The following is a 13867-nucleotide window of genomic DNA, read 5'->3' as shown; positions in this document are numbered from 1 at the left end:
GAGGGAAGGGGCGCCTGGGTGGCGCAGCCGGTGAAGCGTCCGACTTCAGCCAGGTCACGATCTCGCGGTCCGGGAGTTCGAGCCCCGCGTCGGGCTCTGGGCTGATGGCTCGGAGCCTGGAGCCTGTCTCCGATTCTGTGTCTCCCCCTCTCTCTGCCCCTCCCCCACTCATGTTCGCTCTCTCTCTCTGTCTCCCTCCCTCAAATAAACATTAAAAAAATTTAAAAAAAAAAGAAGAAAGAAATGAGATATATTTCCTCTGCACCCAAAGGCTGGTAGAAGTCAGCGCACAGGACAAGCCTGCTGGAGAATGAATGAAGGTATCTGAGAAACTGCAACCAAAGACCTCAACCTTCTCCTTATGCGAGAGGGCGTCTGTGGAGAGACCCGTGACCTGCAGTCCCCAAGACACCGCCCCCATTCAGTGGCTCGTATCTGCCTGGCTCTCACCTGAACAGGAGGTTCGGGGAGTTCCTTTCCCCCCCAACCACACAGCTCTTCCTTGCTCCAGCTGGAAAGGCACCACTGGTAGAAAGAGTGAACCCCCCACCCACGGGGAAGGACCGGCGGCCTGAGAGGCTTGGGTTGCGGAGAGTGCACCGAACTCAATGCCTGCATCAGCACTTCGGGTCTTCAAGGGTTCTGGAAGAGACAAGAGCACACTGGAGACATGGCGTGTTGACCAAGCTGAAGATTTTACGTTCCTAATTAAAAACTTGAGGACCTCGGGGCACCTGGGGGGCTCAGTCAGTTAAACACCCGACTCTTGATCTCGGCTCAGGTCACGATCTCACGGTTCGTGGGATCGAGCCCCGCGTCAGGCTCTGGGCTGACAGCTCGGAGCCTGGAGCCTGCATGGGATTCTGTGTCACCCTCTCTCCCTGCCCCTCCCCTGCTCATGCTGTCTCTCTCTCTCTCTCTCTCTCTCTCTCTCTCTCTCTCTCTCAAAACTAAGCAAACGTTAAAAAAATATTAATTAAAGAAACCTTGTGGCTCTCACATTTCCCCAAGGAGATCTACAAATGGCCAACAAGCACACGAAAAGATGCTCAACGTCATTAGGCATCAGGGAAACGCAAATCAAAACCACAGTGAAACACCATTTCACACTTACTAGGATAGCTATTATTTTTTTAATGTTCATTTATTTTTGACACACACACACACACACACACACACACACACACACACACGTGTGAGGAGGGGAAAGGCAGAGAGAAAGGGAGACAGAGAATCCCAAGCAGGCTCTGCACTATCAGCACAAAGGCTGACGCGGGGCTTGAACTCATGAGCCGCGAGATCATGACGTGAGCTGAAGTCAGACGCTCAACCGACTGAGCCACCCAGGTGCCTGTAATTTTTTTTTTTTTTTAAGCAAAAACAGACAATAAGGATTAGAGAGGATGTGGGCCAATCGGAATCCTTGTGCGTGGCTGGTAAGATGGTGAAACACAGTCTGGCGGTTTCTCACAAAGGGAAGCACAGAGTCTCCATAGGACCTAGCAAGTCCGCCCCTATGTGTGCACCCGAGAAAGAAGAAAGCAGGAGCTCAAAGTGCTATTTGCACATCTGTGTTCACGGGAGCATGATTCTCAGCAGCTACAAAGTGTCCACCCATGGATGTGTAGATAAATAAAATGGGGCCCATCCACACACTGAAATATTACTTGGCTTTCAAAACCAAGGGCAGGGGCGCCTGGGTGGCTCAGTCGGTTGAGCATCCGACTTCGGCTCGGGTCGTGATCTCACAGTTCGTGGGTTCGAGCCCCGCGTTGGGCTCTGGGCTGACAGCTCAGAGCCTGGAGCCTGCTTCGGATTCTGTGCCTCCCTCTCTCTCTGCCCCTCTGCCGCTCATGCTCTGTCTCTTGCATTGTCTCAAAAATAAACATTTAAACAAACAAACAAACAAACAAACAAACAAACAAGGGCAGGGGCACCTCAGTGGCTCAGCTGGTTAAACGTCTGACCTCAGCTCAGATCATGATCTCGTGGTTCATGAGTTCCACCCTGCGTCGGGTTGTCTGCTGTCAGCAGAGAGCTCACTTCAGATCCTCCGTTCCCCTCTCTCTCTCTCTCTGCCCTTCCCCCCCTCAAATAAACATTCTTTAAAAAATAAATAAATAAATAAAAAATAAACAGGAAGGACATCCTCCCACCTGCCACCACGTGGACGGACCCGGAGGACACTGTGTGCAGTGACAGGAGCCAGACACAGAAGGACACGTCCCGCGTGACCCCACTCACAGGAGGTCCCTAGAGGAGTCCCGTCCACAGAGACAGAGAGTAGATTGTGGGAGCCAGGGCTGGGGCAGGGGGCGGGGTGTCAGTGCTTCGTGGGGGCAGGGTCTCAGTCTGGGGAGATGGAAAGTTCTAGAAACAGATGGTGGGGGTGACTGCACATTTTGAATGTAATTACTGCCACTGAATTGTATACCCAAAAATGGTTTAAAAGGCAGATTTTATGTTATACATGTTTTACCACACATACAAAAACATGTTTCATGATGACTCTGTACCCGAGAGGACTTGGGGACATTTTCTAAGCCTCAGGTGAGATGTGCGGCTCGGCAGCAGCTCTGGGAGAAATCGGGTCACTTGCAGTGTTGAAGAAACCAGTGGACCACACACCCCACAAGGGCAGGGGCCACACAGCTGCCTTATTCACCAACAACCCCCCACTTCCTAACACGGCTCTGGACACACCGCGGAGGCTACGTGCGTGTGAACCGATGGGCAGGTGCGTGCGCGGCGCTGGTCTTACCCAGTGCGGCCAGGTTCCTGTAGGTCTCCAGCATCACCTCTCTGTACAGCCTCTTCTGAGCAGGGTCCAGCAAGGCCCACTCCTCCCGGGAGAAGGCCACGGCCACATCCTCGAAGGTCACTAACTCCTAAAATATCACATCGATTCTGCTCAAGAAAGGCACCCCCCCACACACACCTTTTTACAAGAGGGCCGAAGGCCGTGGCCAACAGGAGATCCACGGGGAGCAGGGAGCGAAGCCCGGAGGTCAGATTCTGCTAGCACGCAGATCTCGCGGGAACACATGGCCCGTTTCCTACTGAACTGGTGAGTCCCACTTTTGGATCTGTGAGCGCAACATTCCCACTTGAGAACCTCCCCCTGCTTATTCTAGAAAGAGGCAGCTTGTGGGATCGGACGTGTATTACTGACTTTCCAGGATGTGGCCTCCTCATCTGCTCAATGGAAGGAAGATGGAAGAAACTCTTTCCGCTTCACGGGGTGCAGTGAGGCTGAGTAGTTCACGCCGGTCGGGGCATCTGCTAGCGACATGGTCAGAGAACCCAGAAGCCATACCTGCCGATCCGCACGAGCGCTGATGGGCAAAGGAAGGGCACGTGGAGGGGGGATGGCGAACGTGTGGTGCCTGGCTGGCTACTGCAGCTGTCCTGGCTGGAACCAGCAGCTGGGCTGCTGTCTGTCGTGAGGGGAAAAGTTACCTATGGACTTTGAAAGCGATGGCTCCCACCCCAGGCGAGCAGGCCTGCTGGACCCGCTGGCTGGTTTGGGCCATTCTGGCTGAAGTTAAGGTGGTTTTTGGTTTCGTTTTTAAAAAGCACATTCCTGAGGCGCCTGGGTGGCTCAGTCGGTTCAGCGTCCAACTTCAGCTCAGGTCATGATCTCATAGTTCGTGGGTTCGAGCCCAACATTGGGCTCTGTGCTGACAGCTCGGAGCCTGGAGCCTGCTTTGGATTCTGTGTCTCCCTCTCTCTCCACCCCTCCCCTGCTCAGGCTCTGTATTTCTCTCTCTCAAAAATAAGCAAACATTAAAAAAAAATTTTTTAAATAAATAAATAAATAAATAAAGATGCAGGCCTGGGTTGCTAAGGGGCTCCCGTGAAATCCTGCATGGCCTGGACAGGCGATGACCCTCCGGCCTGACCGCCTAGGTCTGGGTGGCTCCGTTTACTTAACGTGAAGACAGATAAGAAGGGACCCTGCCTGGCCTCGTGGCATCTCAGCTCTCCCTCTGCCGAGAGACAAGCCACAGGTTTGTTTGGAACCCTGACCCCACAGGTCCCGGGGGCGGCGTGGGCTCCAAGCTGAAACCTGACAGTGTCCCCGGGGGCTGTGCCAGCCTCAGCGAGCACCAGGCTGGCCTGAAAGTGGGTGTGCCTGCGATGACCAGGACTTCCATGCAGGGGCCAGAGCAGATCAAGTACCCCTCTCCAGGGGGCCCCAACAAGGACAACATCCAGGACACTGACTGGACCCTTGGGATCGCCTGCAAATGTCCACAGGAAAGGGCCTGTTCTCCCAGGGACCACCTGAACCTGAGCTCTCAGTCGGCCCTGTATTTCTGGCGCAGACACTGATCACTTTCTCAGACTTGTGGCTGCCATCCGAAGCCGAGAGCTAAGGGACAGGGACCCCATCTACCAGTCCCCACAGATGTGTTGTCCCAGTGGATGGTGGCCTCTGCTGTCCTGATGCTCATGGCCTGTAAGGCAGCTTCACATTAAACACAGCTCTTCCAGGCTTACAAAGACTGACCCAGCCTCGGGAAGGAAGGACGTCCTGCCGCCTGCCACCACGTGGACGGACCCGGAGGCCACTGTGCACAGCGACAGGAGCCAGACACAGACGGACACGTCCCGCGTGACCCCACTCACAGGGGCTCCCCAGAGGAGTCCCGTCCACAGAGACAAGAGAGCGGATGGTGGGAGCCAGGGGTGGGGCAGGGGGTGGGGCGTTGGTGCTTCATGGGGACAGGGTCTCAGTCTGGGGAGATGCCAAGTTCTGGAGACGGATGATGGGGGCGGCTGCACGACACCGTGAGTGCGCTTGGTGCCGCTGAGCTGTGTGCTTAGAGAAGGTTACGATGGCGAATCTTTTACCACAACCGAAGTAACGAGACGGTGCTTCCCAGGCGGCCCCCGCCACGGTGGGGGAAGTGCTCCCTGCCGAGGACAGAAGCTCAGCTGTCTTGCGGGGAAAGACGCACTGAACGGCACACCTCTGCTTCTGCTTACAAGCAGAGGTTCTCGGACCCAGACGCTCACGGGGAAGGCTCCCTGAGCTCCCACACAGCAATGGGGCTCCCTTCCCTATCTGGGAATGCACTTCTTGTAGGAGTGCATCCTCTGGGCACACTGGACACTTTCAGGGGAAGAGGAAGGTCCCGCTCACCTGGGGCCCGGGGGACACGTACTCAGGTCCCACTCACCTGGGGCCCGGGGGACACGTACCCAGCAGCCATCCTCTTCTCTTGGGAAAAGCAGGATCCGGGGCAGGCAGAGCTGCGGGAGGAGAAGGGACCGTGAAGCCCAGGCCCAGGCTTGTCCCTGATCCCCAAATCCTGGACCTGGACACCTCTGGCACAATCCAGGTGCGCCCCCCCCCCCCCACACACACACAGTGTGGTCAACAGAAGCCAGGACAGAGGCCACAGGCCTGAATGGCCCCTTAACCCGTGCATGGACCAAAATACTGAAGGTCTTGGAAGCTTACAAAGTATACCAATTCTATCACGGAGGAGTCTGTGCAAGTGTCCTGGGGCCACTGAAATAAACGACCACACGCTGGGGGCTTAAGACAGCAGAGATTTATTCTCTCACGTTCAGGAGGCCAGAAGTTGGATCAAGGTCTCAGGGCCAAAGCCCCAAAACAGGGTCCTTCCTGCCTCTTCCAGGTTCGGGGACTCCAGCTTCCCCTGGGCTTGTGGTCACATCCCTCCAGCTTCTGCCTCGGTGGTCACGTGACTGTCTTCTGACTCTGTGTCTCTCTTCTTATAAGGACGCCAGTCGTTGTATTAGACTCACCCATTCCCATATGACCTCATCTTAACTAATTACATCTGCAAAGACCCCATTTCCAGATAAGCGCACATTCCAAGGTTCCGGGTGGACACGAATTTTGTGGGGAACCCCATTCAACCCAGCAGGCCCTCCCAGCCTCGAAGCCCACAGGCCCCCACCCTTGGCGCCTCCCAGACTCATCTCTGCCTTCCCACAGCCCAGCCGGCTCCCTGGGGCCCCTCTCCCGGGCCCCCTCCTTTGTCCTGGACTCTCCTACCAGACCACCCCAGCTCTGCAGCAGGAAGGATCCAGATGCACCTGTCCCACCCGGAAGGCACAGGCCGGACTGTGAGCCCTGCACACTCCCGGGAGGCTCCCTTCCCTTCCAGGCTGATTCTGGTGCTGCCTGGTGGCACCAAGGACCCTCTCTCGCCTCTCTGAGCCCTCCGTCCAACTAGGCCTTGACCTCTGGGCTTCTGAGTTCAGCTCAGATGCTCTGTTTTAGCCAGAGCCCTGCTAAGTCACTTCAGCTTGAAGCCCCCGCCCCGTGTCTGATCACCCTGGATATCCGGCCAATTTCCTCCTGCCCCACCCAGGTGGCGGGGGGGGGGGGGGGTTGAGGGGGGTGGGGATCACCCAGAATGCCCGCAGCAGCAATCCTATCAGGTCTGTTCAGCCAGAATCCCCCGTGATGCGTCCTCACGGCAAGTGCCCGTCTGCTGACCCCCACCTACTCCCTTGTTATAAACCCCCACTTGTCCACACTGCATCGGGGATGGGGCCCAGGTGCACCAGAGGTCTTTCCCCACTGCAACAGGTCCTGAACGGGTTCTCGTGCTCCAAGGACTGTCTGGCTGTGGCCCTCTGTTAACAACATCCTGGAGCAGTCCTGCTCTGTCCCCACTCCCTACACGTGAGCCACCGGCCTGCTCTGGGTGATGTCGTAGGCGTGAAGTCTCTTGTAAACGCAAATTCTCATGCAGACTCATGAGGAATGAATAGAGGCCAGTTACCGGATACTTACGACGGGCGTGATCTGGATTCCTGGATGAAAACTTCAAAAATCACCACCCAGCCCCGTTAATAGAAAATCACCATGGGATTTTCATGGGAACACCCCGGTGATCATCCCCGCAGACAAGGCCCACGGATGCACACGTCATTATCGGGGACACTCCAAGGAGAGGCGGGACATCGGGTAGCAGAAAAGTCACACCTCCAAAATACTTGTTAATTACCGCCATGGTGTTAACGCATCTGTAAATTCTTCCATGGTCCTCCCTCCAGGACACGGAGCCTCCCCTCCCCCGCGCCATCCACGTGGGTTCACTCAGTGACTTGCTTCCAGCAAATAGTGCGGATAGAGTGAAGAAGGGGAACTTTATTCCTGGAGAAACCTGGCGGACCCCGCCCTAGCCAAGTGATGAAGATCAGTGTCACTGTGATGAGGACAGGACGCCTGCTGTGATGTCCCCTGATGTGACAGGACAGTGTAATCCAACCTCAGTGTAATCAGGAGAAAACATCAGACGAACTCAGTCCAAGGGACCTTCTACAAAGCACCTGGCCACTGCTCTTCAAAAGCGTCGAGGCCACGCAAAACCAGGAAAGTTTGAGGAAAGGTCACACTGGAGGAGCCCCAGAAAACAAGGCGAGATGGCGAGATGTCATGTGGGACCCCGGATGCGGTCCTGGGCCAGAATGAAGGTCCTGGGCTAGTGGAAAACCTGGTGAAATCTAAATGAAGCTTGCAGTCTGGTTAGTATTCTGAACCAAGGTTGATGTCTTAGTGGGTTGATGTGGCTTTTTTTAAGTTTATTTATTTTGAGAGAGAGAGAGAGAGTGAGAGCGAGCGAGCAGGGGAGGGGCAGAGAGAGAGGGAGAGAGAGAATCCCAAGCGGACTCCACGCTGTCAGTACAGAGCCCGACATGGGGCTCGACCTCACAAAGTGCGAGATCACGACCTGAGCTGAAATCAAGAGTCGGACGCTTAACCGACGGATCCGCTCAGGAGCCCCAGTGGGTTGATGTTTTTAAAAACGGTCTGTGGTAAGAACGCTTAACATGAGATTTATCTTAACAAATTTTAAGCGTAGAAGGCGCTGTTGCTGACCGTAGGTACGACATCGTCCGGTGGCCCTCTCGCACGTGCTCATCTTCCGTAACTGAGACTTGATGTTGCCCAGCCCCCTCCCTCGGCCCCTGGCGGCACCACTCGGGGGTCACGTCTTGGCTGTGATAAATGTCCCACAGTGAGACGTCAACATCAGGCGAAGCGTTCCCACTACGGCGATGTTAACCCTGAGGTAGCACCAATCGGTTCTTGGGACAGGGAGGGGAGAATGTAGAAAGTATTCTTTTACACGCATGCAGAACAGAGGCAGATACGGGCATGTCTCATTTCATTGCGCTTCACGGCCACCGCGTTAAGACTGAAGGTCTGTCACAACCCTGCGTCACCCCGTTGGCGCCATTTTTCCAACAGCATTTGCTCACTGCGTGTTCCTGGGTCATGCGTTGGTGATTCTCACGAACTCATTATCTTTTTTTAACTTTATTTATTTTGAGAGAGAGAGAGAGAGAGAGAGAGAGCACACGTGCAGGAAAAGGGGCAAAGAGAGAGAGGGAGACAGAGAATCCCAAGCAGACTCCACGCTGTCAGTACAGAGCCCGGCGTGGGGCTCGATCTCACAAACTGCGAGATCACGACCTGAGCCAAAACCAAGAGTCGGATGCTTCACTGACCGAGCCCACCAGGCGGGTCTGCATTCATTATTCTTATAGTTGTTACGGTGATCTGTGACCAGTGATATGACTGGCTGACAGTTCACATGATGATTAGCATCTTGTAGCAGTTAAAGTACTTTCCAATTAAGATATTTACATTGTTCTTTTATTTATATTTTTGAAAAAGTAGTGGAGATTTTTTTAACGTTTATTTGAGAGAGAGAGAGAGAGAGAGAGAGAGAGAGAGAGAGAGGCAGAGAAAGAGGGAGACACAGAATTGGAAACAGGCTCCAGGTTCTGAGCTGTTACCACAGAGCCTGATGTGGGGCTCGAACCCACGAACCGCGAGATCATGACCTGAGCCAAAGTCGGAGGCTCAACCGACTGAGCCACCCAGGCACCCCTACATTGTTCTTTTAGATACAGTGCTATTGCACAAGCACCGCGAAAACCTAACTTTTACATGCACTGGGAAACCAAACACTTCATTTGACTTGTTTCGCTGCGGTCGTCCGGAACCGAACCCGCAATATCTCCAACGTATGTCTGTACACATATATCTGTTGTCACAGGTTAATCTGTGTCCCCTCCAAATTCATACCTTCCAGTCCCAACCCCAGGACCTCAGCCGGTAACTGTATTTCAAGATAGGGCCTTTAAAGAGGTATGAAGTCAAAATGAGGTCGTTAGGAATGCGCCCGGATCCAGTAAAACCAGTGTCCTTATAAGAAGAGAGGATTAGGACACAGACACGTGGAGAAGACAAGTCTGTTGTGGGAGCCGTGCAGCCCCAGCACCCAGACGCATCTCTGCTAGGAAATTTTCATGGCGGGGGCGGGGCACCCGGGTGGCTCAGTTGGTTAAGCCGCGGACTCTTGAGCTCTGCGCTGACAGCGTGGTCTGCTTGGGTTCTCTCAATCTCTCTGCCCTTCCCCTGTTCACACGCGCTCTCTCTCAAAAAAACAAACATTAAAATTTTTTCATGGCGGGGGGGGGGGGGGGGTCAATACCCACGTGCGGCTTTGATCCTACCGCTATTGTCAGGAGACAGGCCAAGGGGGCGAGCTGGGTGATGGGTGGGTGGGACTCCACCCCGTTTTTGCGACATTGTATGAGTCTATAATTAAGTCAAAGCGGAACGTTTAAGAAAACAGCCGCCTCCCCACCAGGAAGGGGGGATCAGGGAACAAGGTTCCTTGGGGTGAGGCTGAAGGAAGAAGCCGGCGGAGAGCACGCACGAGGAGCGGTGGCGAGGCACTCAGGGCCCCCGCGCACGCCTCTCCCAGCGACGGCGACTCACTTCCTAACAAAGAGCTCCCGTAAAGAACAGGCACTTGTCCAAAGGCGACATGCGAACGACCAAGCCGCATGGAAAGGATGATCGATCTCATGAGTCATCAGGGAAATCAGACCCACAGTGAGGAGGCCCCTCCCGCCCAGCAGGATAACTGGAGGCCACAGGACAGGAACAGGTGTCGGTGAGGATGGGGGGGGGGGCGGGGAATGGCCACCCTGGAGCAAGGCCGGCGGGGGTGGGAGGTGGGTCGCTGTCCTGGAAGACGGTCTGGCGGTTCCCCAAATGGTTAAACACAGTTTCCACTGGACCAGGGATGCCTCTCTACCGTCTGCCCGAGAGACACGAAAACACACGTCCACACCAAAACCTGTCCACGAATGTTCGTGGCGGCACGACTCGCGGTGGCCGAAGAGTGGAAACAACCCCAGTGCCCATCAACGGATGAACGAGTAAGCACAAGGTGGTCCAGCCGTAAAGTGGAATATCACTCAGCCGCGAGCAGGAGCGAGGCGCCCACACCCGCTGCCCCGCGGTCAGACCTGAACACATGACGCTCAGGGAGGGAACAAGACACGAGAGGCCACACGGGGCGTGTGAAACGTCCAGAACGGGATCATCCAGGGACAGGCAGGGGGCTCGTGGGGACTAGGGGAAGGAGGGTGACTGCTGATGGAGACAGGGTTTCTTCTGGGGTGATGGAATGTTCCAGAACTAGACAGACATGATGCCTGCACAACTCTGTGAATACACGAGAAATCACTGAACTGCATACCTGAAATGAATGAATTGGTTTGTGGACTATATCTAAATAAAGCTGTTAGCCAAAAATAAACCTAACAAACCTGGAAAAAAATTCCATGGCTAACTCCAGTAAGCATGTGTAACTGGTTTTGTTTGTTTTTTTTTCTTTTTTGGACATGTAACTGTTTAAAAAAAATTTTTTTTAATGTTTACTTTTTTAAGAGAGAGAGAGAGAGACAGAGCATGAGCGGGGGAGGGGCAAAGAGAGAGGGAGACACAGAATCCAAAGCAGGCTCCAGGCTCCGAGCCGTCAGCACAGAATCTGATCTGGGGCTTGAACTCACAAACCCTGAGATCATGACCTGAGCCAAAGTAAGACACTTAACCGACTGAGCCACCCAGGCGCCCCATAACTGTTTAAATTATCAAGGAAGGGGCGCCTGGGTGGCTCAGTCGGTTAAGTGTCCGACTTTGGCTCAGGTCATGATCTCACAGCTCGTGGGTTCAAGCCCCGTGTCGGGCTCTGTGCTGGAGCCTGGAGCCTGCTTCGGATTCTGTATCTCTCTCTCTCTCTCTCTCTCTCTCTCTCTCTCGATCTCTCTCTCTCTCTCTGCCCCTCCCCCGCTGGCTCACGCATACTCTCTCTCTCTCTCTCTCCCTCTCTCGCTCTCAAAAATAAACATTAAAAAATTTTTTTTAATAAAAAAAAATAAATTACCAAGGAAGACGTGACCTGTAAGGGCAGCTTCTTTTACAAACCACTCATGAAATGAAACAGATAAAGTAGAACAAAATCCTGAAAATCTAGAAGATGAGCTGGAGTGATGCAGAGTCCTCGCGGAGAGCCGGCCCCGCCTTGCTCTGCGCCTGTAGCTTCAGCTACAAAGGGGAGCAGGCTGTGCCCGGCCATGCCCCCAGGGCATCAGACGTGTCTTTACAAGGACACGCATGCTTCACCCTGACGGGCTGGTGTCCTCAAAAGAGACGCAGACACACAGGAAGAAGGCCATGTGACAATGGACGTAGAGGCTGGAGTGACACAGCTGTAAGCCGAGGGACCCCAAGCGTAGAGAGGCACCACAGGGAGCTGGAAGAGGCAGGAAGGGTCCTCCCCTGGAGGCCTGCTGACCCTGGATTTCAGACTTCTGGCCTCCAGAGTGTGCAAGAGGAAGCTTCTGGCGTTTCAGCCACCCAGTCTGCCCCGGGACGCTCACAAACACCGAAGGCAAACAGAGGGGGCAGCGTTCCTTGCCGCCCCCCCAACCCCCTAGCCTTGCTGCCAGGGAACCTCACGCAGGGGATTCTGTGCGAGCACCTGAAGGCATCTACCACTGCCTCCCACGCAGCGTGAACTTCCGTCTTTGCTCTTGGGACTTTATAAATATTTTTGTTAATGTCTGAGAGACAGAACCAGACAGAGCATGAGCCGGGGGAGGGGCAGAGAGCGAGGGAGACAGAATCCGAAACAGGCTCCAGGCTCCGAGCCGTCAGCACAGAGCCCGACGTGGGGCTCACACTCACGAACTGTGAGATCATGACCTGAGCGGAGGTCAGAGGCTTAACCCACTGAGCCCCCCAGGCGCCCCGGCTCTTGGGACTTGAAGCCGCAGCTCAGGGCAATGGGTCCAGGTCCCCCAGCGCCTTCCTAGGTCTTGCAGAACAATCCCCTCCCATCGTCTGATGGTTCGAAGACCCTCCTACCTCGTGGCAGATGCCCGTGGTCCCTTCAGCCCCCTCCTTCACCTAGACCTGTGCCACATGGCTTGGGACCTTCCCTTTCAACGTTCAAACCACAGAAACTCATCATTTCTCCCCAGGAAGGGCCTGATGAGGCCAATGAGGAACTCCTCTAAGGATAAAGTGTAAGTCGGGATCTCCCCCCTCAGCATCGTGAACGGCGGTTCGGGTCGTTCTCGCCGGGCGGGGCGGGGGGTGCTCTTCTGGGCACTGGGAGGAGTTGAGCAGCGTCCCTGGTCTCACCTACTCCACCCCAGGGCTCAGCAGGGTGACAACCTCAGATGTTCCTAGATACCACCACAGTCCCTTAGGGACAGAGGCACTCCCCAGTGAGATCTCCCTGGTTTAGGGGAGTCTACCCACCCCAAGACACTTTGTGTGCCATCATTATCCGCTCTACGGAGGTCCCAGGAGGCTGCACACAATTAAATACACACCGGGGGGGGGGGGGGGTCACTCTGGTTCCTACTGTCTGACCCTTTGGGGATTTATTCTGGTGTCTAGTGAGCAGGGATCGGACTCAACTGGTTTTCCAGATAATTAACATAGGGTGTCTCCGCCTCAACCCTGTGGACACTGGGGCCGGACCATTCTCTGGGGTGGGGCCGTCCTGGGCACTGCAGGTGGCTGAGCAGCATCCCTGAGCCCCACCCACTCGATGCACTGCCGCCCCCCCCCCCCCCGCCCCGTCATGACAACCACCAACGACCCCAAGCACTGCCAAGTGTCTCCTGGGGGATGGGGCAGACAGAACAGTCTGGGGGAGACCCCGGGTCAGCCAAGGAGCCCTAGTGAATTCACATTCCCAGGTCTGAACGTTCCGACCCCTGTCGGCCTTTAAGAGCAAATAGGTTTATTCCATTTCCCTTTCAAGTGCGGCCCCTCCCTCACAGCAGAGCGCGCCCCCTGGGTCTCACGCTGGGGTCCCCCCGCCGGGCAAGGGTCAGATGTGCCATTCTGGGCGCTGGGCGGCCTCCGTCGCCTCGAGTGACAGACAGGGCAAACGCCCACGGGAACGCCTCGGCCGCCCCTCCCGCCGGACCCCCGCCCAGGGCCCCGAACACCCGTCTTCAGGCGCGGTGACCCCGGGGTGGGCGCAGGTGCCAACCGGGGCGCAACGCTCGGGCGCCACCGGCTCCCGCCCGGGCCCGCCGCGGCCAGTCCCGGACGCCACCTCCCTCCGCCCCCCGGAGCCCGCGCCCCCGCCCCCTCCCTGCGCCCCGTTAACTCACGCCGCGCCGCCGCTGCCGCCGCCTCCCGGACGAGCGCAACCAGGACGGTCTCCGCAGTGCGCCTGCGCACCACGAAGCCGCGAACTACAAGTCCCAGGAGGCTCGGGGGTGGAGCTGGGCGTGCCCCGTCCCTCTGGGGCAACGAGTCGAGTCACAGCGCCATCTGCGGGCGGGAGGTGTCTCCGCAGGACTGAGAAGCTTCCTGCAGCTGCGCACAGCCGCCGGCCGCAAACGCGCGCCCGCGCCGTCGGGCAGGTGCGCGGAGGGCTCCGCCAGGCCTTAAATGAGGGGCAAATTGCCAGCCTTCCATTTGGCGCGGTGCCAGAGACATACAGCTTTGCCTATTGGTTAACAAATCATGGAAACGTATAATCCG

At 55.9% G+C, this 13867-nt stretch overlaps 1 protein-coding gene across 1 annotated transcript in view; it reads right to left on the bottom strand.

Annotated features, from left to right (window-relative positions):
* LOC125161209 (uncharacterized) overlaps positions 1–13505 on the bottom strand; it is a 36086-nt gene extending 22581 nt beyond the window's left edge. The window contains exons 1-4 of the mRNA XM_047850875.1: positions 13492–13505; positions 5187–5259; positions 2762–2888; positions 451–642 (exon numbers count right to left, since the gene is read on the bottom strand). Coding sequence (XP_047706831.1) covers positions 451–642; positions 2762–2888; positions 5187–5219 — 352 coding nt within the window. The 5' untranslated portion in view covers positions 5220–5259; positions 13492–13505. The remainder of the gene's footprint in view (positions 1–450; positions 643–2761; positions 2889–5186; positions 5260–13491) is intronic.
* Between the last annotated feature and the right edge of the window lie 362 nt (positions 13506–13867).

This window comes from Prionailurus viverrinus, chromosome A2, assembly GCF_022837055.1.
Source record: "Prionailurus viverrinus isolate Anna chromosome A2, UM_Priviv_1.0, whole genome shotgun sequence".
In the NCBI taxonomy this organism is placed as follows: Eukaryota; Metazoa; Chordata; class Mammalia; order Carnivora; family Felidae; genus Prionailurus; species Prionailurus viverrinus.
Note: the sequence above shows the minus strand (reverse complement) of the source record. Positions and strands in the feature narration are given on the sequence as shown.